This window comes from Taurulus bubalis, assembly GCF_910589615.1.
Source record: "Taurulus bubalis genome assembly, chromosome: 9".
Classification (NCBI taxonomy): domain Eukaryota; kingdom Metazoa; phylum Chordata; class Actinopteri; order Perciformes; family Cottidae; genus Taurulus; species Taurulus bubalis.
The window spans coordinates 2248795-2273249 of NC_136597.1; the positions used below are offsets into that span (position 1 = coordinate 2248795).

The 24455-nt window shown below is 44.8% G+C and overlaps 2 protein-coding genes across 2 annotated transcripts in view; both read left to right on the plus strand.

Annotated features, from left to right (window-relative positions):
• The first annotated feature begins 1646 nt into the window (after window positions 1–1646).
• Window positions 1647–15239, plus strand: ldhd (lactate dehydrogenase D). The gene is made up of 11 exons (XM_079224339.1): window positions 1647–1752; window positions 3404–3516; window positions 5587–5728; window positions 6246–6387; window positions 10205–10364; window positions 10448–10647; window positions 11651–11779; window positions 11895–12022; window positions 12861–12951; window positions 13320–13431; window positions 14587–15239. Exons 1-11 carry the CDS (start codon window positions 1660–1662, stop codon window positions 14765–14767), a joined length of 1491 nt encoding a protein of 496 aa, XP_079080465.1. The 5' UTR covers window positions 1647–1659; the 3' UTR covers window positions 14768–15239.
• Window positions 15240–20296: 5057 nt separating this feature from the next.
• Window positions 20297–24455, plus strand: part of znrf1 (zinc and ring finger 1) — a gene marked incomplete at both ends in the record, with an annotated part of 53926 nt that continues 49767 nt past the window's right edge. Inside the window, one exon of the mRNA XM_079223679.1 lies at window positions 20297–20681. Coding sequence (XP_079079805.1) covers window positions 20297–20681 — 385 coding nt within the window. The remainder of the gene's footprint in view (window positions 20682–24455) is intronic.

Genomic DNA, 24455 nt, shown 5'->3' on the forward strand with positions numbered 1-24455 from the left:
TCTGTACAAACAAAGATCATAACAAACATACAACAATAGTAAACAGTACAGGATAAAAGACACAATTAAAAGGAAGTAATAAAAAACATTAAAAGTAAGTAATACAAACCATGCAATTTTTCATTACGAAGAGATGACCACAAACACATGATGTGGACTTCAAAACATAAACAATTTAGTAAAAAGAGGTTGAAATATTTAGACATCCAAATTTATGGTATGACAAAGTTATTACTTCTTGTGGGTAATACAATGTAATGACAGGCATCAATAAATTCAAGATGTTGTTCTAAATATCAGCTGAAGAGACTTGGTCCTAATGTGTTCCTGATGCCTTTAAAATAGTTCCTATTGTGTCAGAAAAAAGTTACATTTCCTCTACAAAGATTCTTACATATAATGATGCTTTTAGAATCTTGCTAAAACTTCCTAGATGGGCAAGTGCAAGTCACATGACTCACAATGTTCCCACTCTTCATGCTGTTTTGAGGAATTTCATGTACACATTTAAATGTCGACTGGATGAATCCGAAAATGTAATTATAAAAGCCTTGACCAAGCCAACAGAGACTGATACAAGGTATTTATCTTGTCTCTGGAAGCATTGGAACAAGTGTCTGTATGTTTTTAATCACAAGTGACTTTTTAACTAATGATTATACCTGTGTCCTTGTATTGTATTTTAATGACGTATTAATAACACATGCTGGATATTCCTTTTTATGTATCACAGCATAGATCGCTGAAACATCTCAACATATATTATGAAACAAATAAACTTAAATTAATTTGAAATGAATGTTCTCTAACAATAACGGATGCAATACAACTGAACAGCAGTGGTGGAAAGTAATTCAGTACATTTACTCAAATAATGTACTTGAGTGCACTTAAGGTACTTGTACTATACTTGAGTATTTCCATTTTTGCTACTTTATGTATATATTAAGTATTAAATATATTAAAGACATCAGAAACAAATTCGGACCAAAAGTCCCTTCAGCTGATATTGAGAACTAAATCTTGAATTTATTGATGCCTGTCATTACATTGCATTACTACAAGAAGTAATAACTTTGTCATACCATGAATTTGGATCTCTAAATATTTCAACGTATGTGTGTCTACATTTCAGAGGCAAATATAGTACTTTTTACTTCAGTGCATTTACACGACAACTTGAGTTACGTGCAAACTTTAATCAGATTATTTATGCAAAAATATAACATATAACAAATAAATCATGATGTATTATTGTAGGTTAAGATACCCAGCAGTGTATAAAGCAAATACAGTCTTATTTACAGTCTGTAATACCAGCTGCAACGTTTAAGTGATGAACAATAATGCATCACTAACTATAGTGTACTCATATCAAATACATAACACTATGAAATTGGCCATTCTGTGTAATTAATAATTTTACTTTTGGTACTTTAAGCACATTTTGATACCTATATGTTTTTTCTACTTTTACTAAAATAAATAAATAAAGCATGAATAAGCATGTTTTGTATAGTTGTTTGAAATTAGGCTTCAAATCTTTGTTAATTTGGTTTTATTCTGAAAATAATTAACCGGAAGTTGCCAGATGTTTACCATAGACAGCGCCGTTCAGCGCTCAGCCAGTCCGTGACGTAGTTCGGTGACAGGTCTGACATGTTGCTGCGCTTGACGCCGAGCCGCCGGCTGCTCTGCCGCCGCCGCTGCCTCCTGCCGCGCCGCAGCGTCAACACAGAAGGCACCGCCGGGGTGAGTCCGGCGGCAGAGCCGCGTTAGCCCAGCCGCTAGCTCGTTAGCTCGCGTTAATGAATAAACCCAGTGAGGAACCCGAGTGACGGCGCTAACTAAGCACGTGACGTAATGACGCAGTGGTCTTCAGCCAGCGTCCCCTGTTGTCATGGCTGCGGCGCGTTCCTTTGTAGTTTGCTCTCTCAAGTAACGTCACGTGAGCGAGCAAACTCCTGGTGCCGTTAAAAGTTGTGTTGCTCTGGTGTTTACTCGTGCACGCGCTTTCTTGTGTGTTGTGGCCCCGCCCCCTGGATTCACCAACGTGCGTTCAGCAGTGTTGTTGAATTGTGTTTCATGTTTTGTCTGTCAAGCATCTTTGAGCATCTGGAAAAGCACTATATAAATTAAATGTATTATTATTATTATTATTATTATTATTATTATTATTATTATTATTATATATATATTTCAGTATTAAATACTGGAAGTATAGCAAACTGGTGATTGGTGAAGATTTGCACGCAAATATATGATAGGATATGGATTTTTGGTGGCCATATTGGATTTTTGTCCATTACCATTGCATCCAATCAAGTCGTAACCTATTCTTATTGATTCCTTATGTCCAACCGTATAAATGAATTTTAAATAATTCAAATATCTCTTGTGATAGTGGAGATATTATAGATTTATGGCGGCCATCTTGGACTTTTGCATATTTAATCTATTTCCGCAGCAGTAATTTCTTAGGACTTTTAGTACGTTATTCAGGAGACTTCATAGACGACATCTGTGCCAAAATAAATTCTGTTGCATTTTTTCCCCGTTTCAAAAGTTAGTTTGCCTGGACTACAAGGTTAATAAAAGGTCACGCTCTGCAGCTGGAGCAGAGGGCTACAAGAGCAACCCACCTTTTAGGACAACCAGGTGGCAACCCCCTGGTCTGAAAAGTGAAGTCAATGCAAATACACCTTAAAGCTGCAGTTTCTCTACTGACCACCAGGAGGCGACTCCGCTGGTTGTATAGAAGTCTATGCTTCATGTGTTAAAGCTGCATTCTCTCTCCTGACCACTAGGAGGTGACTCCTCTGGTTGTATAGAAGTCTATATAAATGACTCTACTTCTCTTGATGTATTCCCTCAGTAAACATTGTAAACATGAGTTTATGTCTCAATCTCTAGTTTCAAGTCTTCTTCAATACAGCATGATGTTCATTTCGTAAATTATGGTCATTTAGAGTCAAACAGACCATAAATCAGGGGACGCTTTAGGGCGGGGCAGCGTTGTCCGTGTTTTTTGTCTCAGAACTTTCACGGTGTGTTTTCATAAAAGTTCATTGGTAACATTTATGTTGCCTAAAAGTGTCTTTATCAGCGGTGGCTTGCACTTTTTGTTGCAAAAAAACAAACAAGATGGCGACGGCTTCAAAATGACAGTCCACAAACTAACAGGTGACATCCCGGTGACTTCAGTCTGTGGTTTAGACGGTTTGACATGTCCTCTCTCCTCCGAGATGAATCCCGTTTTCATTGTACTGTTCTATTAGCGTGTGACATGTTCCATCTCTTCCTCCCTCTCTCTCCCCCTCTCTCTCTTTCTCCCTCTCTCTCTCTCTGTCTCTCTCTCTCTCTCTCTCTCTCTCCCCCTCTCTCCATCCCTCTCTCTGCACAGACTGGCGTTCTGGACAGCGCTCTGTCTGCATTCAGGTCTATATGTGGCGAGGACGGTGTCTCATTGGGAAAAGCGGTCAGAGAGCAACACGGCAAAGACGAGTCCGTCCACAGGTCAGTCCGTCCCACGCAGACACGCACTCATAATAAGGTATCATAAGGGTGTTCTCACTAATATGCACAACACAAAAACAATCCTAGAAATATTACAGAATGCAACAAAAGCTTCAGGGTTTTCTAGAGCTCACCATGAGGGCTTTCTGCAGACATTCTGAGCCCTTTATGAACCCTTTCCATAAGTCTGCATGTCTGCGATAAAGCTAAACGGATCGAGCTAAACGGATCGAGCTAAACGGATCGAGCTAAACGGATCGAGCTAAGCGGATCGAGCTAAACGGATAGAGCTAAACGGATAGAGCTAAGCGGATCGAGCTAAACGGATAGAGCTATCTGAAACAAGAACAGCTGGTCCACTTTAAAGTCAGCCCTCCTTAAGTTGTTGCTCACTTCAGGGTTAAGCGAGCAGGACACACACGCTCGGTTTATTTATTCTGTCCACACGCTGTCCCGCTGCTTTCACAGCTACATTACTGCTGACCTCATGGTGACCGACACACACACACACACTCTTTCTCCCCACTACACACGCCTTAACGCACACACCCTACACACTAAATTATCGGAGTTTGGCAATACACCGTCGGAAACTCTGCTATGAACTCTGGGAGCTCGGGGGTGCAGTGCTGGTTCTGTACCGTTGGACTATTACATAGTTACAGTGAAAACCTTTTCATTTTTCATCGTCCTAAACAGACAGCAACCTCTGGTTCTGTTGCATTCTCTCTCCTGACCACCAGGGGGCGACTCCTCTGGTTGTATAGAAGTCTATGCTTCATGTGTTAAAGCTGCATTCTCTCTCCTGACCACCAGGGGTGACTCCTCTGGTTGTATAGAAGTCTGCGCTTCATGTGTTAAAGCTGCATTCTCTCTCATGACCACCAGGGGTGACTCCTCTGGTTGTATAGAAGTATACGCTTCATGTGTTAAAGCTGCATTCTCTCTCCTGACCACCAGGGGTGACTCCTCTGTTTGTATAGAAGTCTGCGCTTCATGTGTTAAAGCTGCATTCTCTCTCATGACCACCAGGGGTGACTCCTCTGGTTGTATAGAAGTATACGCTTCATGTGTTAAAGCTGCATTCTCTCTCCTGACCACCAGGGGGTGACTCCTCTGGTTGTATAGAAGTCTATCCTTCATGTGTTAAAGCTGCATTCTCTCTCCTGACCACCACTCCTGGGTCACTGGGTCACTCCTCTGGTTGTATAGAAGTCTATATAAATGACTCTACTTCTCTTGATGTATTCCCTCAGTAAACATTGTAAACATGAGTTTATGTCTCAATCTCTAGTTTCAAGTCTTCTTCAATACAGCATGATGTTCATTTAGTAAATTATGGTCATTTAGAGTCAAACAGACCATAACGCAGGGGATGGGGTTTAGGGCGGGGCTTACTGTGATTGACAGGTTGCTGAGCCGTAATCGGCATCACTACGTCACTCCTCCGCATTCCAAATATGGTCATTTCAGGTCACCGGTGGTAAAAAGGGAAGATGGAGACGGCGACATCGAGGCTTCAGAACCTCACCCCACACTCCAGTGGGTGATGTCACCATGACTACATGCACTTCTTATCCACCCTCTATGGCCCCAAACCATCAAATCAAATGACGTGATAAAAGATTTCGAGCCCTTTCACACCGGCTCTCATTTCAAGTGGTGTCCCTGAGGGTTCAGGGTTTAAGGCCCTATGGAGGGAAACCACTTCAAAGTTCCAGAGTGTAAAGTGAAACTGTAGAGTTGGATACTTCTCTGTGAAGGACCTCTTCTTGCGTCACACAGTCACCCCTTGTTTATATGAAAACACTGCTTTGTTTCTCCAGAAACACTGATACGTACAGCTGTAAGGAGCTGAGGGCCTTTTCACCCTTCACATCACCCCGTGTCCTCACTTGGACCTCCATCAGGCCACCAGTAGTCCGGTAGCCAGCAGGTCAATGCTCCCTTAAAGGGCCATCGCTCATGAGCAAGACGGTTCCCTACGAGCAGTAGTAACGGAGGATCTGTGTCGCGGACAAATATGGAGAACGGGGAGTGAGCGTTGCTTTTGCTTTTGCTGCTGTGCAGATGTTGCCCTCCAGATGTGGTGCTGTTTCCCCGCTGTGTGGAGGAGGTCAGCGCCCTGGCCAAGATCTGCAGCCGCCACCGCCTTCCCATCATCCCCTTTGGCACCGGGACTGGCCTGGAGGGAGGGGTCAGCGCAGTCAAGGTGTGTGTGTGTGTGTGTGTGTGTGTGTGTGTCATGTCGTTCTCTAAATGCTGAGGAAAGGAGCTTCAATGCTTCCTTTCTTAGCTCCTTCAGCATAGGAAACACTGGACCTTCCTTTACCAAAGGAAATAATGCCCCACAATTCCTTGCAGCGGCAACATTTAAAGTGACGCACCATTCTTGCACAGGTTAAACATTACTTTGTATCCAGTCATACACAACCGTGACAAGCATCTTTTCATTTTTACATAAATTTATTCATTTACTTCGAACATGTAGCAAATGAGTAAAATAACAAAACAAGAATATTACATTTGAATTAACAATAAATATAGCAAACTGTCAGTGAGCAACCTCTCATTCTCAATAACAAGAAGCATCAGTGAACTTTGTGTGTGTGTGTGTGTGTGTGTGTGTGTGTGTGTGTGTGTGTGTGTGTGTGTGTGTGTGTGTGTGTGTGTGTGTGTGGTTGCTTGCATGTACCGCGTGTCTACACGTGTGTTTCTGCGGCCGGCAGGGCGGCGTGTGCTTCAGTCTGAGGAACATGGATCAGGTTCTGGATCTCCACCAGGAGGACTTCGACGTGACGGTCGAGCCCGGTGTGACCCGGAAGGCCCTGAACGCCTACCTGCGGGGCACCGGCCTGTGGTTTCCTGTCGGTCAGTGAGCAGAACCCCGGGAAGGCCCGGTCACCCCGCCGCTTAAAACCAAGACCTTTCACAGCAAGTGAATACGAAAGCCCGTATCCGCCAAAAAATGTATGAGATAAAAAGTCATAATTTTGAGATAATAAAGTCGAAATTATGAGATTAAAAAATCGGAATTATGAGACATTGAAGTTGAAATTATGAGATAATAGAGTCGAAATTATGAGAGAAAAAGTAATAATCATGAGACAATAAAGTTGAAATTATGAGATAAAAAGTCAATTATGAGATAATAAAGTCGAACATTATGAGATAAAAAGTCAATTATGAGATAGAAAGTGTGCATGCGCTTCAGTGACGCTGTCTTTATCCTTCCTGTTATCTGCACAGGTCTCTTCATCCCCTCGCCGGTCTAACCAGGCAAACAATATGCAAACGTAACTGTTGACGTTTTAGCTCAACAAATAATAGCAATGATATTATTTGTTGAGCTAAAACGTCAACAGTCACGCTTGGAAACGGGGCTTCCATATGTTTAATATATCCCAGTGGAAAAAAATGAAACATCTGCCTGAGTGGCCCGAGACCGTCGGCTTGCTTGATCCATTGATGTGAGACAGCAGCTACCAATAACCTGAACCATGTTGTCTTTAGGGCTGTGTATTGGCAAGCACCCCACGATACAATAAGTATCGCGATACACGTGTCACAATGTGATATATTGCAATACAACACTATATTATACGATAAATATTGCAATTATTTTACTGAAAATGACAAAATAGAGCTGAAACACAACACTAAGGTATGTGTACATAGTCCCTCAGACTAGAACTCAGTTCAGGAGCTCAGGAGCGGCTCCACAGTAAACGGACGCTTGCTTGTGAGACGCCATCGAGGAGACTGATGATCGGCGGTTCGATCCCCGGCTCAGCTAGTCCATGTCGATGTATCTTTGGGCAAAACACTTAACCCTGAAGTTCCCCCCTGCATGTGTGAATGAGTGAATGATTAGATAGTTCTGATGGACAGGTAGCACCTTGCGTTGTAGCTCCTCCCATCACAGGTAGTGTTAAAGAGCTCTGAGTGGTCAAGACTAGAAAAGAGAGATACAAGTACAGTCCATTTATCATTCATGATATTGACCGGATCATGTGACAGCCCGGGAGGAAATGGGCAGCGACATCTAGTGGTAGGAGAGAAGAGGAGGAGGTTTGACACACACACACACACACACACACACACACACACACACACACACACACACACACACACACACACAAACACAGGGATTCATGGCAATTTAAAGGACATTTAAAATCCATTAAAACCAGATATCGATACAGGCATGTCTTATGTGTACAGATTGTAAAGCCTTCCGAGGCAAATTTGTAATTTGTGATTTTGGGCTACACAAAATAAACTGAAATTAATTGAATAAAAATGAAAAGTGTATCGATATGTCCACGACTAGTATCGATACATTTTTCATTTTTATTCAATTAATTTCTATGGTTGAAAAAGACATCGCAATAGTGAGCTATATCGATACAATTCAATCATATTAAGTAATAGCAACATAAAAATGTCAACGCAAGTGTATGTGACCGATGCGTAAGGTTGTAAGCTATCGTTTACAAATAACAGTTGTGAAAGACGTTGATTTAGCGAGCGACAGGACACGACAGGGTGGACATGTGACCTGCCTCTGATTGGTTAGAAGGAAATCAACGCAACCCCCAATGAGAAATCCGCCGACACGATCGCAGTGATCGCAGCAAGTGAAGCCGGACTGCAATGCGTCTGATCATCAGGTTGGATTGGGCATCGGGGCTCATCGCTCCCCGGTGTCCCGCGGTGACATGCAGCTTCCTCAGCATTGCCCTCGGTGACCGGCTGGCAGCGCTCCAGCCGGGCCGCTCGGCCCCGGACGCCAGCAGCATCAATCTTTCCCTCCGTGTCCCCGACGGTTAGTCGCATGAAGGGCCCTCCTCCCTCCGCAAGATGAATGGTTTCCATTCTGGCGTCCAGCGAGGACGAATGTGAATCGATGCAGGTCTCCTTTCCGCCGAGAGCATTCTGTCTTCTTCTGTGGGAGTAAAAAGGTGGAAATGTCAGATTTGTCTTCCTCATCTTTGCAAGGCTGAGTGAGTCTGGGTGATGGCAGGAAGCTGACACAGAGGGAGATCATTTCACTCGTCCTTCTTCCTCAGTCACAGAGGACGTGGGAAAATGTTTCTAAGATGTGCCGTTATGCAACAAATAAACTTTCTTTTATCGATTTCTAGCTGACAGTAAAGTCATTGAGACGCATACATCCAGCGGCCGGTGATCTTAAGCCCCGAAGGGACACGTTGGATGTTCAGAGCTTAGCATATGTCTATGTGCCCTCACACAAACACCGTTAGCTCTGTCTGCGCCGTTAGCTGCACGCTGCCGGCTCAGCCGTCACCATGTTGAGAGCCCATGGAAGCAATATATATTCTCCATATTTCTAGGCATAGCACTATTTCCATGTTTTCTCTATTTGTGCCTGTAAGAGGGAGCGGGAGATCAAAACGCAGAAGAGAGGAATGCTGGCAGCTTAAAGATATTATGTGAGAAATATGTGCGCAATGTAGTCTTTTACTACAGTACAAGCACACTGAGTATATTTGATATTTTTATTTTACTCCTAGACCGAGCACACTAATATTTTTGTTCAATTTAGAATTTTACGTCGGGCACTGCGTAATGTTCTACAGACTAATGAAAAATACAAATTACACAATAATTGAAATGTTTTTCAATGAAAATGAGAATAGTGATTAAATTATCACTCTCTATTTTATCGCAAATCGCATTTGCAATATCAAATAAATGCAATTGGATATTTTCTCAAAATCGTTCTTAAAACCCCAGCAGCCCCCCAAAATGGGGGCAGAATTCTTCATCAGGAGGTCTTCCTCACTCTCCAAGTCCTCGTACTCCCATGAATCGATACCAAAGCTACTGATGTGACATAGCAAAAAAAAAAACTGCACAGCCTGGCCTTACAAGAGCAGATAAGTCCATTTTACAGGTTTATAACACAAATCAACCATAAATATTAACATACATCATAAATATTACTTGAGAGGACTCGAAAGTGACTCGAGAGAGCTCCCCAAGTTATGGAAATCTAATTTTTTATATCCCTAGCTTGATGCCACACATGATTAGCGCACCTTTCTGGAAAGCTTACGACCTACGGAATCCGCAAATTGCGCCCAAACCACTGTCAGACAAAGCCTCAGCAAGATACCAACCACTTTCCAGCCAAAAAACTTAAATATTACTTACTCATGGATGAAACGATATTCCACAAAGCCTTGCTTGGTATGTATTGGTGCATCTGCTTGAGCAGAGTCCCTCTGTTGTGGAACCAGAGGCGTTCAAGGTCCAGGAAGAAAGTTATGTGTTATGTGCACTAAATTAATTACTAAAAATACTTCACTTTGCAGAGATACTGTTAACACATATTGCTATTTTATAGTAGAAACCAAAGCGATAATATGCATAATTAAAAAGAGGAAATACATCCTGGAAGTGTTTTCTTTTTCGGAAGTAACACATATACTGAACCTCTTACCTAGTTCCACAAGTGTTTTCTGTATATTATACCTTTTTGAAATGATTCAAATAGCCCTTGTGGTTGAGGAGATATTCTGTATTCGGTATGGGGATGCAAACCATTCGGCACTTTTTGAGAAAAATGTCTGTGGCTCAAGCGGGGTTAAACGGGTTTTAAGAAGTGTGACAGGATTATTGTGGATAACTTTTCAAACGCCGTGTTCTCTTGCCGTCTCAGACCCCGGGGCCGACGCGTCTCTGTGTGGCATGGCGGCCACCAGTGCGTCCGGCACCAATGCCGTGCGTTACGGAACCATGAGGGAAAACGTCTTGAACCTGGAGGTCGTGCTGGCTGACGGGAGCGTCCTTCACACGGCCGGGATGGGCCGGCGTCCCAGGTACGCATCGGCCTTTGAGCCTCTGCCAATGTGGGACAACGCCTCGTGAACTCACCGCCTCTCTTGTCGTTGTGGACGTGTAGGAAGACGGCGGCAGGCTACAACCTGACCAACCTGTTCGTGGGCTCAGAGGGCACCCTGGGGATCATCACCAAGACGACCTTGCGCCTGTACGGCGTCCCGGAAGCCACGGTGTCGGCCGTGTGCTCCTTCCCCTCCGTCCAGGCGGCTGTCGACAGCACGGTGCAGATCCTGCAATCGGGGGTGCCCGTCGCTCGCATCGGTGAGGAGGCGCCGCACATCATCACGTCATGGTTACAGGGAGCCACGGGGTTTAGGTGATGAAACATCGCACCCTTTGACCCGAGGTCTCCTCCGCCGGCCACCTCTAGCTGCGGTCAAGGCAACGCTCAAGATGCCTGATGAGGCTCGTGTCAAACGTTTTAAACCCCGGGAGGAACTTTGGATCTGTAAAACAAGTCATTGTCATTTGACATATTTAATAACCTTCTGAGCCCCATAGCACCCAAATATGGGGGCTAAAAGCCTTCTGTACCTCTTGTTCCCCGTGTTCAAGTAGTCGCATGAACCCCAAATGAGTTAGAATACCTGTGTTATTACTTGTGTTATTTTATATGAAAAAAAAATCACTTTTATATCATATGTTTATCATAACTATGAACATCCAGCATAATATGAGCCAGATTCCCCAAAAATGCCTCCTTGAGCGGTCCTCGAGTTTTTCAAACTGTATGGTTCAGGGCCTTAACAACAACCCACATACTAATAAGACACCTTTTTGGAAAGATTAGGACAAAAATCACAATCCAACAAAGCATTGGCATGTTAGGAAGGAGTTTCAGTCAAAAAACTGTGTCGTTTGGTTCAAAAATGAAAACAATTCCTTATTTCATGCCAAAACAGTGTCCGATTCAGAAATGTGGGCGGACCATCGGTTTCTTCTCACAAGGTTTACGGTATTGTAGCAATTTCAATTAAGTTAATCAACCATGTATGCAGAGATCATGAAGTTTCCGTCAAGACAGGACATGGCCGACACATTGATGCACTGCAGGGTAATGAAAGAGGGATTTGATCCATCCCTACTTCCACTGTGCTGGTGGCCACAAAGACATCGAGGAAGAGGAGCTTTCGTAGTTTTTTATATTTCTGAGATGCACAGAGAGAATGGAGCTCTGCAAATAGAATCAGTGACAGAAGTCCCAGGAATGGTTTGGACTCGTCACACTGACGTTTGTCTGTGTTGTCTGTGTGTCGCGCCTCAGAGTTCCTGGACGACGTGATGATGGACGCGTGCAACCGGTTCAGCTCTCTGTCCTACACCGTGACCCCGAGTCTGTTCCTGGAGTTCCACGGCTCCGAGGGAAGCCTGGAGGAGCAGGTCAACACGGCCGGTGTGTGCGTGGGCAAATCATCGCGGATTCCCGGACGAATAAAAGTCGTACGGTTCACGGGGGTTTTGCACAAACGAAAAACATTGTGTGTCTGTCTGTGTGTGTGTTTCCACAGAGGACATCACTCAGAGTAACGGCGGTTCGGGGTTTCAGTGGGCTAAAGATGCAGAGACACGGGAGCGACTGTGGAAAGCCCGGCACGACGCCTGGTACGCCAGTCTGGCTCTCAGACCGGGCTGCAAGGTAAAGGACATACCCAACAACCCTTAAAGCATGACGGGGGTAACAATAACACGGTATGCTAGTTTGATGAGTATCAGGGTTCACACACATCCTGACCAGTGGATTCATGACTTTAAACCAAATGTCATGACAAACATTTAGTGAAGTCTGGGTGTAAACAGTAAAAAGTGAGTAAATGTAGTATTTAAACTAACAATAGAATACAAAGCATACAGTAAACCTTAAATGACTCAAATGAATGAGACAATAGTTTGATTAAAAGAATAAACATTTATATAGATGCCTGTATGTATGCCTGCTTATATTTTGAGTCTTTCTTTTAAAAGCATATTCATTATTTCAAACTCAGCGTAAATGAACGTTATGAACACATGAATATAACACATTTACATGACTTTTACTAAACTTTTGAGATTTTATTTTTTTTCAAGGACTTTTCCAGGCCTGGAAATAACCATTTTAAAATTCCATGACTTTTCCAGGAGTATACAGAGCAGGTTCAGGGATAAAGGCTACATTTTACTACCAACTCCACCTTCATGGACACATTTCTGACGGCTCGCCCAATCGGGGACAAAAGCCTTGTCCAATTGGGAAGTTTAGTTTGGTTAAGTTGAGGGTTAGGTTAGGATAAGACTCTGCTGTGGTTAGAGTTAAGCTTAAGGTATGTCTCCAGGAAATGAAAGTAAGTCTGTGTGACGTCCCCAAAAGTGACATAAGTTAGCATGTGTGTGTGTGTGTGTGTGTGTGTGTGTGTGTGTGTGTGTGTGTGTGTGTGTGTGTGTGTGTGTGTGTGTGTGTGTGTGTGTGTGTGTGTGCGCGTGTGCGCTCCCCACAGGCTTACGCCACAGATGTGTGTGTCCCTCTGTCTCGCCTGCCTCAAATCCTGGTGGAGACGAAGGAGGACCTGATGGAGAACCGGCTGACGGGTGAGTGCGCTGCAGAGAACGATATGTTTGTGTGAACCATTTATTGTGGGCATGTCTCATATGTGTGGCGACCCAATAACATCACAGCACTCCATGTTGAGCAGGTAGTGTGGGATGCTAGCTTTCCATAGCTATTATTTTAATGTATTTAGTTTGAGCCAGAACACAAATGGTTCACCAAAGCATTTCTCACCTGTTTCAAGAATGAAATAAAGAAGAATATCTTAGCAAAAAAACAAAAAATAACATCATGCACACAGAAAGAAAAGCCTCTCAGGGCTTCCATAGCCTCCTGATGAGAGAAAGGATGGAGGTCAGATTTAGCCGGTGCTGCGTAACGAGTGTGCTGCTGTCTGCTGTGCCTCCAGGTCCCATCGTGGGTCACGTGGGCGACGGTAACTTCCACTGTCTGATGGTGGTGGACCCCGGCGACCCGGAGGAGCTGCACAGGGTCCACCTCTTCGTGGAGAGACTGGCCAGGTAATCAGAACCTCTCGCCCCCTGATGCTCTCTGTTTGTGACCCGCTGTAATTCCATTTGGTTCCGGTTCACAAACATGGCCGCCCTGCACAGACCGTCCAGTTTGCTTCAGCCGGCCGACGGGCCGCTCTGCTCCCTGCTTCCTTCACTGTCAGCTCCTTTCTCTTCTCCCTAACACTGTGGTCCTCAATCTGTGGGGCGCGACCCTCTAGTGGGGCGCGGAGGTATTGCAGGTGGGGCGCAGGGGGGAGATGCAGATTCTTAAAATATAAATTGATTTCCTTTTTTTAAATTTTTATAAACAATCCTTTATTAATCCCAATTATTCTCTGCATGTTACCATCCTTAGTCATTAAGGAGCAGTGTCTTGCTCAAGGACACAACATGAAACGATGGAGACCAGGGATCGAACCGGCGACCTTTACATAGTACAAAAGTACAAAGTACACAGACATAAAACATCATTAATAAATACATGGAGAAATGCTGAAATGCCTGTACTTTCATGGAAATGTTTAGCTTACGCCGTTAACAGGCTACGCTTCTTGCTGTTTTGCCAAAAGCCTCCGTGAGATCTTTTCTGCTCTTGCGTCCAAAACAGAAAACAGATCTTAGCTCAACATTGAGCATTAATTGAGAGCCGTATCAAATCTACAACCTTGCTTTAAAACAAATGTGTAGAGGAAAGCAGCTCACTGCTCCACTAATACTGAAACAACCTGATGCTCACACATCTCACTCATTCTGTTTTCACATGTTGAACGTTATTGTTATTATCTTGAAAAGATATTTAGTGCAAAACAGGTTATTTGAAGCCACAATAGGTCATTTTTTCGCCAAATATGTTCTTTTTTGCACAGATAGAACTTTATTTGCAATATTTTAACAAAGTGATTGCACATGTTATTAGTTTCTGTCTGATGGAGCGATCTGGTTTACTTGAAAAGGATTTAATCTTTCTTTATTCTGTTATTTGAAAAAGCACGGAGGGAGGAGTCACAAAAAGTTGGACCATTTGGTTACAATGTTGTTGGGGCGGTGGGGCGCGAACATTGTTCCTCCTCCAAAGTGGGGCGTGACAGAAAAGGTTAGAGAGCCACTGCCCTAGCCCAGGATGGTGTGGGATCACTAACGTGTGATCGTTGTCCCCCTCAGGCGAGCCCTGGCCATGGACGGGACGTGCACAGGGGAGCACGGCGTGGGCTTAGGGAAGCGAGCGCTGCTGTGTGAAGAGATGGGACCCGTGGCGGTCCAGCTCATGCAGCGTCTCAAGGACGCCCTCGACCCGAGGAACCTGATGAATCCTGGGAAAATCCTACTGCCGAGGGGGCCGTAGGCCAGAGTCTGAGGGAAAGTCACCGTGAATCTCATCACGGATTCGCCGGCGGCTTGATCAGAGGCTGATGTCACAGTGATGTGGCATGATCAGAGCGTATTGCACATGAAGTGTTTTCCTTCTTCTGGACGGGACGGCAGAGGAGCGCTCCAGTGAAAGCCAAGCGGAAGGCCGTTATTTCATGCGGGATTGTATGTAAATATGCCTTTTTTTCACAGCAGGTGCTTTGACATCAAAAGCACAGGTGTATGAATACTGAGCCGGATACCAGGAACCTGAATTCATTTCCTTTCTTTACACGTGTCCTGCTGTCAAGATGTCGGCTGTGAGGAAAAAGGCCTCCGGGTCTCTGTGGTTTTATTGTGTGTCAGTCCTCTGGTGGTGGGATTTTTATGCAAACATTTCCATTATACTTGTTTATATTATTGAAATGAGGGCCGCTCGGTCTGGCTGAGTAATTCCCAAATTTACAAAAATCACAAATAAAATAAATAAATAAAGAACTGACTGGCGTTTGTCTCTGCATACGAGATAATTTATTGTTTGATATCAGTCAGAAATGCTGCTCTTGCCCGATTAGCTACTTCTACTTCCTGTTTTTAATCATTGTAAGTGAGCCGAGCTAGCGGTTTCGCTCTTCTGGCAAAGACGTATGCTAAGCTAAGCTAACTGGCTTCACATTGGTGTCAATCTTCTCATCGAGCTCCAGAGAGAGTCAGTTAGTGCATTTCCTGTCAGCATCGCATCTCATCGCTGGAGACAGACCAGGACCAGCATGCAGCGTCTCAGAAGAATAGATGAGGATTGACTATAATGTAGTAAACTCATTGGCCTGTAAAGACGGCCATAGCTTGCAGCCATGAGCATTAAGAGAGGAATAACCACACACAGCCACTGAGAGGCAATGAAGTCTCTATTTAGCAAAGCAATATTTGACTTTATTACGTCTGTCACAGCTTAGTTTCTTTCATAGTTAATGATCTAGCTGAGCTTCTAGTGCCAGTGTGCATCAGTTTAAAGGGTTTCAGAGACGGGCACATGGACCTGCAGAGATTGGATTGAATATTATTACATTATAGCGCATCATAATGTACTTATATTGCTGTCAGTGAAATCAGGGAATGGCTTTATGTTGAAGAAGATGATCATTATTCGACTTTCCTCTCCTGCATGGGAGCAAAACACATATTTTACGTTGTTTACCTTCTTTTGTTGTTGTGTGTCTCTTTGTAGTTGTTTTGCTCTTTTTGTAGTTAATGTTTTGTCTGTAGACTCTTTGTAGTCCTTTGTATCTCTTTGTAGTTGTTTAGTGTCTCTTTGTAGTCACTTTGTGTCTCTTTGTAGTCACATGGTGTCTCTTTGTAGTCACGTTGTGTCTCTTTGTAGTCACGTTGTGTCTCTTTGTAGTCACTTTGTATCTCTTTGTAGTTGTTTAGTGTCTCTTTGTAGTCCCTGTGTGTCTCTTTGTAGTCATTTTGGCGTCTCTTTGCAGTTGCTTTGTGTCTCTTTGTAGTCACGTTGTGTCTCTTTGTAGTCACGTCGTGTCTCTTTGTAGTCACATTGTGTCTCTTTGTAGTCACATTGTGTCTCTGTGTAGTCACATTGTTTCTCTTTGTAGTCACGTTGTGCCTATTTGTAGTCACATTGTGTCTCTTTGTAGTTTCTTTGTCTCTTTGTAGTCACGTTGGGTCTCTTTGTAGTCACATTGTGTCTCTTTGTAGTTTCTTTGTGTCTTTGTAGTCACGTTGTGTCTCTTTGCAGTCACGTTGTGTCTCTTTGTAGTCACTTTGTGTCTCTTTGTATTCACTTTGTGTCTCTTTGTCCTCACGTTGTGTCTCTTTGTAGTCACGTTGTGACTCTTTGTAGTCAAATTGTGCCGATTTGTAGTCATTTTGCCTCTTTTCATCATTGCTAAGTCTTTTTGTGTCTCGTTGCAGCTGTTTTGTATTTCTTTGTATTATTTGTGTCTCTTTGTAGTCATTTTGTGCCTCTTTGTAGTCACGTTGTGTCTCTTTGTAGTCACGTTGTGTCTCTTTGTAGTCACGTTGTGTCTCTTTGTAGTCACGTTTTATCTCTTTGTAGTCACGTTGTGTCTCTTTGTAGTCACGTTGTGTCTCTTTGTAGTCACATTGTGTCTCTTTGTAGTCACGTTGTGTCTCTTTGTAGTCACGTTGTGTTTCTTTGTAGTCAAGTTATGTCTCTTTGTAGTCACGTTGTGTCTCTTTGTAGTCATGTTGTATCTCTTTGTAGTCACGTTGTGTCTCTTTGTAGTCACATTGTGTCTCTTTGTAGTCAAATTGTGCCTATTTGTAGTTGCTTTGTGTCTCTTTGTAGTCACTTTGTGTCTCTTTGTAGTTGCTTTGTGTCTCTTTGTAGTCATTTTGCCTCTTTTCATCGTTGCTAAGTCTTTTTGTGTCTCGTTGCAGCTGTTTTGTATTCTTTGTAGTTATTTGTGTCTCTTTATAGTCATTTCACACACATTCATGCGCCGGTGGCAGAGGCTGCCGTACACGGTGCCACCGCTCACCAGGAGAGATGAGCATCACACTCACAGGGGTTCAGTAGACTGACCCAGGACACTTTGACATGTAGACTGCAGGAGCCCGGGATCAAACCACCGACCTTCTGATTAATGGCCGACCGAGCCACAGCTGCCCACTTGGCTCCGGTACAACGGCTGTGAAGACTAATGTCCACCAGTGCTGTAGAGAAGCCTCCAAACATCCCTCTGTTTGTGTTACTTTGTATTTGGTATTATTGGCATTATGAATGTTGGTAAACCATACATTATGCATTGTGGTTTCTTGCTCTCTGATCAACCTTCATGTCAGGATTCATAATAGTTTATTAATAAATGGGTTTTTCGTCCAGATTGATGATGATTACCTTCCTGAGGAATTTCCCCAACCTGGCAACTTCAAAAGAGGCTCCATGAAGTATTAGTAAATGACTTACTACCAATCAATAAAGCCATTGTATAACAAGCGTTTAATTATGGTTGACTCATTAGAAAGTGTTCCCAAAATGTCTACCTTATATTCTGCTTGTCTTCCTGTGAACCCATCTGTAACTTATTACTTAAAGGGAACATATCCTGCTCATTTACTTGCATTTTGTGTTTCTACTCGAACTTTTTAACATTCTTTAATTTTCAAACACATAATTGTTCTCATTATGTCTGTCTGTATACACCTGTCTCACGCTCCGTCTCAAATGCTCTGTTTTGGCGCCTGTCTCTTCTGAAAAGGCCCCGTCTGCTCCAGAGACTGTTCATAAGAGCCATCGGTTTGTGGACTGATGTTATGGAGCCTCAGGTTTCACGATTGGGCCGACGCCATCTTGACTTTATGCAACCAATGAACCAAAGTTACCACGTTTGGAATGAAGAGTGACATAAAAACACCAGCAGACAATCTGAATGTGTTTAGAAGCAGTGAAAACGTGATTCATGATTTCATGTCCCCGGTTAAGCCCTTATATACATATGTCAGGAAAATAAAAAAACAAACATGTTAGGTATCAAATTAAACATACAAATCAGGGCTAAAATAATATGTAATCCCCATGTGCAACCTCTAAACACAACTCAAACAATACATAGGATTAGGGGTTAGGGTTAAGAATACTGTGTGTGTGTGTGTGTGTGTGTGTGTGTGTGTGTGTGTGTGTGTGTGTGTGTGTGTGTGTGTGTGTGTGTGTGTGTGTGTGTGGACAGTCTAGACATGTTCTAACTATTACAGAATTCATGTCATTGGCTAACACATGTGTGACCTTGAGTTGGCCATCTGAGACCCTGAAAGGAAGCCCTCAAATGACACCGGAAGAGCTTTGACATGCAGGCTTAAGTATTTTATGCTTATGGTCCTGTATTTATATTAGAACCATTGTAATTGATTGTGTGTGTGTGTGTGTGTGTGTGTGTGTGTGTGTGTGTGTGTGTTTGTGTGTGTGTGTGTGAGAGTGTTTGATTGCCTGAGCAGCAGAGCAGGGACCATTTATAGGCCTGTTGTCATTAAAGCTGGATATATTAACACCTATTGCAGTCAGTATTTTACCGTTTACCTTATTGGGTTTCTAGAACTAGACTGACTGTGTTACTGTGATGAAACTAAGAGCCCAAAACAGACAGACACACACACACACACACACACACACACACACACACACACACACACACACACACACACACACACACACACTCACACACTCAGGATTAGACTAAGTAATCCCAAACAAAACATGTGAGCCAGTAATCCCAATAATTTAGCATATGGTGGAAAAATCTGTGCATAACTTGGTAATGGGTACAATATGCTGGCTGAAGGCCTGGCAGTGTGTGTGTGTGTGTGTGTGTGTGTGTGTGTGTGTGTGTGTGTGTGTGTGTGTGTGTGTGTGAGGGGGGGGGGGGGGGGGGTTATGGGTAGCTCTATTTCTATTCATTAATTAAGGAACAAACTCAAAAGAGGGGATTCCCTTGGCCTTTACATATGTCAACATTCTGTGGATATCATTATTTTTGGAGTAATATAAGGATATGAACAAAGTAGCTGAACACAAAATCATATTGGGGGGAAAAGCATCTTATTTTCTTTTAGATATACAAATTGCTCAAAAGCACAATGTATGTGGAAACCCCCATTCATTCTGGGCTATTGGGCTATTCATTCTGGGCCACCTGGCGGGCGCCGCACACCTCGCGTCCTAAAGTGACCCCTGGTTCAAACACCGCAGGCGCGTTCCAAGCCCGGGCTCCTCGAATGGGAATGAACGCAGCTGAGCGTCTCCTGTCTGCGGCTGTGATCCGGGACTGCGCACTGAGCGCCTCCATTGTGTGGCCAGCAGCAGCAGCAGCAGCAGCGGCAGCAGCAGCAGCAGCGGCGGCGGCAGCAGCAGTGGAGGAGCGGCGGTCTGTGCGCAGGGGAGCGGCTTCACTGTGACCCCGATACATCCGAAGGGTGGGGACACGGGCGACCTCTGGCTGGAGACCACCGGACCGGACCGGACGCACGGCGGGGGGACGGCGACGTCATTGTTTTGTTCCTCCTCCCAAAGGCAGAGCGTCGTTTTTGTTGGCGGTCAGGCGGCAGCAACAGTTGTCACGATGTCTGACATCAGATGAGGCGCGAGCAGCGGAGTGAACATTGCGCCGCCGCTTTGATCTCTGCCGGCCGGGCGGCGATAGAAACGTGTCGCTGCCGCGTCCCGTCTGCGATGATACAGCCGTCACCCGGGGCCGCGAGGGGAGTGTAGCCGACAGCTTGCGCGTCGTTCTGGGCTTTTTCGGCGTCATTCGGCATCGGCTCGTGTCGAAGGTTTTGGTCCCGCGGGCTCATGTTCCGCTCAGCCGCGAGGCGGGCTGTTGCGTCTGCGGAGAGTCAGAGCTGACGAGCCGGCCGAGACGCACGGACAGACGGGGCGGGCGCGCAGACGGGCAGGCCGAGAGACAGACCGGAGCGAAGGGAGGGGATCGAGCCGAGCCCCCTCCTGTTTCCACCCAGAGCCCCCACCCATTTTGGCCTCCCGCTTTGGATGGGGGGGAAGCAGAGCACGGCGGGCCGGCCCCGGGGTGCTTTTCCCGGTGTCTCTACGGATGACAGCGCGGTGCCACCCTCGGCCCACTTCGGCCACTACCGGCCGAGCGGCACCATGGGCCTGCGCAGCCGCTCGGTGAGCTCCGTGGCCGGGATGGGCATTGAGCACAGCGCCTCCGTGCCCTTCGGCTTCTACACCCCGAGAGGGACGGACTCGGATCGAGCCGGAGGGGGGTCCACCGCCGGCCCGCACGGGACCGGCTACCAGGACGCGGGGGTCGGAGGGCACCACGCGGACGGGGTGCTCTACCTGGGGTCCCGGGGGTCGCTGGCTGACACCTTGCCCCTGCACATCGCACCCCGCTGGTTCAGCGCGCACAGCGGTAAGGGCTCTGCGCGCGCACGCACGCACGCACACGCACACACACACACACACACACACACACACACACACACACACCTGTGCATGTATCTTTGTGAGGACACTCATTAACCCAAGTCTTTGGAGGTCTGTCGCAAAGTGATAATGTCCTCACTCTGAAGGTGTTTGCAAATTGGTCCTTCAAAACACACACACACACACACACACACACACACACACACACACACACACACACACACACACACACACACACACACAAAGCTCAATCAAAGACCTTTCCTCAGACTTTCCGCTCCTAGACCAACGGCCACGCATACACCTTGTTTACCTGCTGCTGCTGTGGAAAGACACAGTGTGTTGCCATTACATGTCATTGCTATGAAGGGAAGTGCAGTGTTCAGTCTGAGGATGCTCCGAGAGAGAGGAAGACAGAAAAACAATGTGTGTGTACAGCAACATGTTTCCCTCAGGGCTCTTCCTCTAAGCTGGACGGACAAGAAAACACAAGAAACTTGTGTTAAAAAGGTCAATTTATCAATTGGAAATGCATTTGCTGTGTGTGTGTGTGTGTGTGTGTGTGTGTGTGTGTGTGTGTGTGTGTGTGTGTGTGTGTGAGTGAACACAACATTGCAGGGCCTCGCTCCGTCTCGTCTGCATAGGTCATCCCTTGTTGTGTGAAATGACACTAATACGCCTGTTGCCAAATCTGGCTGAGTCAATTAGCCTGCGATTAGAGAGGAGGGAGGGAGGGAGGGAGGGAGGGAGGGAAACAGGGGGAGGGAAGGAGGGAAAGAGACGGAGGAAGAAGGTGAAGCAGGGAGGGAGAGGATGGAGAAAAGAATTGATGGGGTTGTTCATGCTTCTCATCGGCTTACCCCAGTGTGTTTCTGTGTGTGACTGTCGGGCCAACGGGTACGCTCAGACACCTTCACCTGCACACACACACATATTTGTAGTTATATATACACATGCACACACACAAACACACATATATGTAGGTATACACACACAAGCACACACACACAAACACACATATGTAGGTATACACGCACAAACACACATTAGTATACACACACAAACACACACATATATGTAGGTATACACAAACACACATATATGTAGGTATACACACAATCACACATATATGTAGGTATACATACACAAACACACATATATGTAAGTATACACACAATCACACATATATGTAGGTATACACAGACACACATATATGTAGGTATACACACAATCACACATATATGTAGGTATACACACAATCACACATATATGTAGGTATACATACACAAACACACATATATGTAAGTATACAAATACACATATATGTAGGTATACACAGACAGACACACATCTATTTAGGTATACACACAAACACACACATATGTTGGTATACACACACATACACAAACAGACCTACATGTGAATATATACACACACAAACACACATGTAGGTATGTACACACATGTAGGTACACACACATATGTAGGTATACAAACACACACACACGCACACACACACACATATGTAGGTCTACACACGGACACACACACACACACACAAACATATGTAGGTCTACACACGGACACACACACAAACATATGTAGGTCTACACACGGACACACACACACAAACATATGTAGGTCTACACACGGACACACACACACACAAACATATGCAGGTCTACACACGGACACACACACAAACATATGCAGGTCTACACACGGACACACACACACACAAACTTATGTAGGTCTACACACGGACACACACACACACAAACATATGCAGGTCTACACACGGACACACACACACAAACATATGTAGGTCTACACACGGACACACACACACACAAACATATGTAGGTCTACACACGGACACACACACACACAAACATATGCAGGTCTACACACGGACACACACACAAACATATGCAGGTCTACACACGGACACACACACACACAAACTTATGTAGGTCTACACACGGACACACACACACACAAACATATGCAGGTCTACACACGGACACACACACACAAACATATGTAGGTCTACACACGGACACACACACACACAAACATATGTAGGTCTACACACGGACACACACATACACAAACATATGTATGTCTACACACGGACACACACACACACAAACATATGTAGGTCTACACACGGACACACACACACACAAACATATGCAGGTCTACACACGGACACACACACACACAAACTTATGTAGGTCTACACACGGACACACACACACACAAACATATGCAGGTCTACACACGGACACACACACACAAACATATGTAGGTCTACACACGGACACACACACACACAAACATATGTAGGTCTACACACGGACACACACATACACAAACATATGTATGTCTACACACGGACACACACACACACAAACATATGTAGGTCTACACACGGACACACACATACACAAACATATGTAGGTCTACACACGGACACACACACACACAAACATATGTAGGTCTACACACGGACACAAACAAATCTTTGGCCACAGCTGGTTCCCCAACTGAACACAGCCTACAGAAACACACACACAGACGCTCTCAAGGAAGATTATAGACACTCTTACCTCTCTCTTTTACACACACACACTCACACACACACACACACACACACACACACACACACACACACACACACACACACACACCAGGTTCAGCCAGGTCCCCAGGCTCTCATTACCAAAGCCCTGACCGGCTCACGGCAGGAGAAAAGCAAGTTGGACGTCAACATCTCGGCTGTTTTTCCCTGCCTACATTTCCATAGCGACTCTGATGTGCTTCCATATCGGTGGGAGAAGATAGCAGAGTGTGGGGGGCTGAGCTTGCTGTGGCTAAACATGTGAGAGTAGTTAGTGGCAGCCACATTGCAGGACGTCATAGCAACAACAAAGGCATGCAGAACTCTTTTTTTTTTTAATCCAAAAACGTGTTGCCGGTAGATGCGGCTCACCTCCGCCTCGGGTAAGATCACACAACAAAAGATAGACACCCCATTGAGATGAGGGGCTTTACTGGTGACACTAACGGTGTCTGTGAGGAAAGTATTGGCTTCAATCTGCTATGTTTTTATCTCTGTGTTGGACTATGTGTGACTGGAAGCGAATAAGCTTACAAGATATGGTCTAAAGTATCTGATGAAGGTTGATTGGACCAAATTGTCCCATCTTTGATGCTGTAATCATAGACTGTACATAAGAAGTGGACGTAGTCGCCGTTACTTCCACCATTGGTTTGTGGACTGCCGCTTTGAAGCCTCAAGTTCGGCATTTTGGCCGTCGGCTTCTTGGTTTTTTTGCAACCAGAAATGACACAAGCGTCCCCTGCTTTATGGTCTGTTTGACTCTAAATGGACCATAACTTACTAAATGAACATAATGCTGTATTTAAACTAGATATTGAGACATAAACTCATGTTTACAATGTTTACTGAGGGAATACATCAAGAGAGAAGTAGAGTCATTTATATAGACTTCTATACAACCAGAGGAGTCACCCCCTGGTGGACATGAGAAAGAATGTAGCTTTAACACATGAAGCATAAACTTCTATACAACCAGAGGAGTCACCCCCTGATGGACAGGAGAAAGAATGTAGCTTTAACACACTGACTTCACTTCTCAGACCCAACGGTTTTCACCTGGTTGTAATAAAAGGTTAGTTGGTCTTAAAGGGACCCCTTTTCTGCTCCAGCTGCTTAGCGGGACCTTTTATTACA